Source organism: Ceratina calcarata, unplaced genomic scaffold, assembly GCF_001652005.2.
Source record: "Ceratina calcarata isolate Rehan_Ccalc_2016 unplaced genomic scaffold, ASM165200v1 scaffold253.2, whole genome shotgun sequence".
Taxonomy (NCBI): Eukaryota; Metazoa; Arthropoda; class Insecta; order Hymenoptera; family Apidae; genus Ceratina; species Ceratina calcarata.
Window position 1 is genome coordinate 9,744 of NW_017147346.1, and position 2,581 is coordinate 12,324.

The window sequence follows — 2,581 nt, forward strand, 5'->3', positions numbered from 1 at the left end:
TGTATTTCGGTTCTTCTTTTCTATTATAATTGTTATTAAGTACATACTTTCATTAGCTATCGAAAACCTTATGTGTAAAGCCAAATAACTATTAATACCTGCTATATGAAAATCAAAAATTCCAGTTGAAATAAAAAACTGAAAACCGTCAGAAAGTGATTACTAGATATTGTTTGTAGAGGAATGTAAGATCGATGGGTAATGAAGTGTGAAATATTCCGTTGTGCGATGTTGTGGAGGAATGAATGATTAAGTTTTTTAAGGTGTAAATCAAGTCCTATTCTTGGGTCCATAAGTCTAGAATAAATACTATACATACTACACATCGGTGGAACCAAAAAATAACAGCTGTAGTATTGATGCAATATCGGTTCCGAAGAATCGAAGTAAAAAACGATATAAGTCAGGACAGATGCATCGAATAATATTTGTCATTTTTTTCGATTATTGATAACTGTTTCAAAAAACGGAATTGATATCATAACTGTTTTCAATTCCTGGTTTAATCACTAATATCGATTGAACTACTGTTTTACGGTATAAAAATGAAATGTTTAATTCAGGATACGGACAATCGGGTCACAACACGTCCGGTTCTCAATCTATTGATTCCGGATGTCAAATCGGCGGATCAACTGGCCGCGGCTCTTTAGGAAGAGCGAATACCGGATCCCTGGGTGGAAATAGAGGATCGTTGGCTTCGGTTGGGAAGCCTACAAGTTCGACGCTCGCTAGTTTGGCTGGTCTTCTCAGTAATAGCGATATTAAAACTGAAACGAAAAGTGAAACGAGTTTCACGAGTAAACTAGAAAAGGATGAAGTTTTGCAACGAGTACGCGTAAGTTGAAAATCAGATTTCATTCTATAGCCGTACTGTGAAGATCATAAATAGTTGTACAGATTTCAAAGTTGAGTAACTTTTGAGAATTGTTTTAAAATAAAAATTATAGAAAAATATGCCAGTGAGTAGAAATTGTGATATTGATATGTTATGTTAAAATTATGAGCCAGTGAGTAGAAACTGTGACAAGGACATAAATTGGGATATTTTAACTAATCTGTCCAACAGTTAAAACAAAAATTAATTCGTTAGGTCTAATATTAAAAAAGTTATTAAGCTTTGAAATACGTATCAATATTTATGGATTTCACTATAGTTTTATAGCGGTTACGTCCTGATGTCTTCGACCTGCGAATTTAGTACTTTCTTTATTTGTTGTTAGATCATAGATCCTAATCAAGTGTATGATGCTATTAACTTGGGTCGCCGAATAGACGTAATTTGGCCGGACGAGAGAATGAGGCTGCAAGGTGGTAGATCCGGATGGCAGCATTGGGTACCAGAAAGAGGTATGGAAGGGTGCGTCGTTCATTGTTGGTTCCCCAATCACCGCGATCCTAATCGACGATCTCACGTAGATAAAGTTATTCTGCTCGTAAAAATCGATGACAAATACGTTCCAATAGCGGAACAAGGTGTAAAAGATTTGGGGGCAGAAGTATGATGAAACATTTTTAAACTTCCTCTGATAAAACGCATTAAAACGAATTTTTCGTACGATCACTTTTCAAATTATCACTGTTTCGCCAATACCGATGTAAATGCATTAATAACGATGAATTCATTCCAATACGAAACTGTCTCTGACGGGAGGAATATTCGAAAAATTGTACATAATGAAAGTCGGTCAGTTTTAACGCTCGTTTCTTAATTCGAATTACAAAATATATGTACATATATATTACGCGTGTAATGTAACATGTATGTGTGTATATTTTTACATGTAGCTAGAAAATACTCTTCGCTATCCGAATTTTCTAACATTTTCTCATTCTCTGTTACTCGTTCAATCATCCGTTCCTCTATTCTTCTTCAATAGCAACGATTATTCAATAGGTGCAGTCTTCTTTTAAAACATAATCGAGACACGTGAATTTGAAAAATTCACGCGAGAAATAATTAGCGTTTGATCAGTTAAAATTAAACGATTATTAGTTCTCACACCTACTGGTGAGACTAATAACGATCGCCAAGTTATTCAATGCAAAATAAATTGTACCATGTTGTATTATACTATGTATCATATAACAGTTAGATGATTTACTAGCGATGGGAAGTAGGTGTTACTTGTTGTTAAATAGCTAAATTGTTATATAAAAAGTTGCGTGAAGTCGTGAAATAAAATACAATTTTAACTCACACTCATACGTGTTTATGTTGCTTTTTTTGTTGCTAATCATTTTAATATTATATATATATATATGTATACATATATATAAATGATGATTGCTATTGTTGCAACTGTTAACGATGTTAATGTACATTCAAGGGGATAAAAGTTGTAAGTCACTTTTCGGCCAAGGTGTGACTTGCATTGCTTTCTTCAACGAATGCTAGTACGTTTAAAGGCAACATGACGTCCTAATGTATCTTGCAAAGTGGAAGCAGCACGATGCAGGCATGTTAAAAGAACAAGAACATTTCCATTCCGAAAAGTGGCTTACATTTATAGATATAAGAGAATAGACCGAGCGTCCAATGTATTTTTATTGACCCCATGAAAGTTAGAGAAAACATCTT

At 34.1% G+C, this 2,581-nt stretch overlaps 1 protein-coding gene across 2 annotated transcripts in view; it reads left to right on the forward strand.

Annotated features, from left to right (window-relative positions):
* LOC108623135 (pecanex-like protein 1) overlaps positions 1–2,251 on the forward strand; it is an 11,666-nt gene extending 9,415 nt beyond the window's left edge. For both annotated transcript variants that reach the window (XM_026812040.1, XM_018021443.2), the window contains exons 7-8: positions 564–838; positions 1,224–2,251. In XM_026812040.1, coding sequence (XP_026667841.1) covers positions 564–838; positions 1,224–1,505 — 557 coding nt within the window. In that variant the 3' untranslated portion in view covers positions 1,506–2,251. The remainder of the gene's footprint in view (positions 1–563; positions 839–1,223) is intronic.
* The last annotated feature ends 330 nt before the right edge of the window (positions 2,252–2,581 follow it).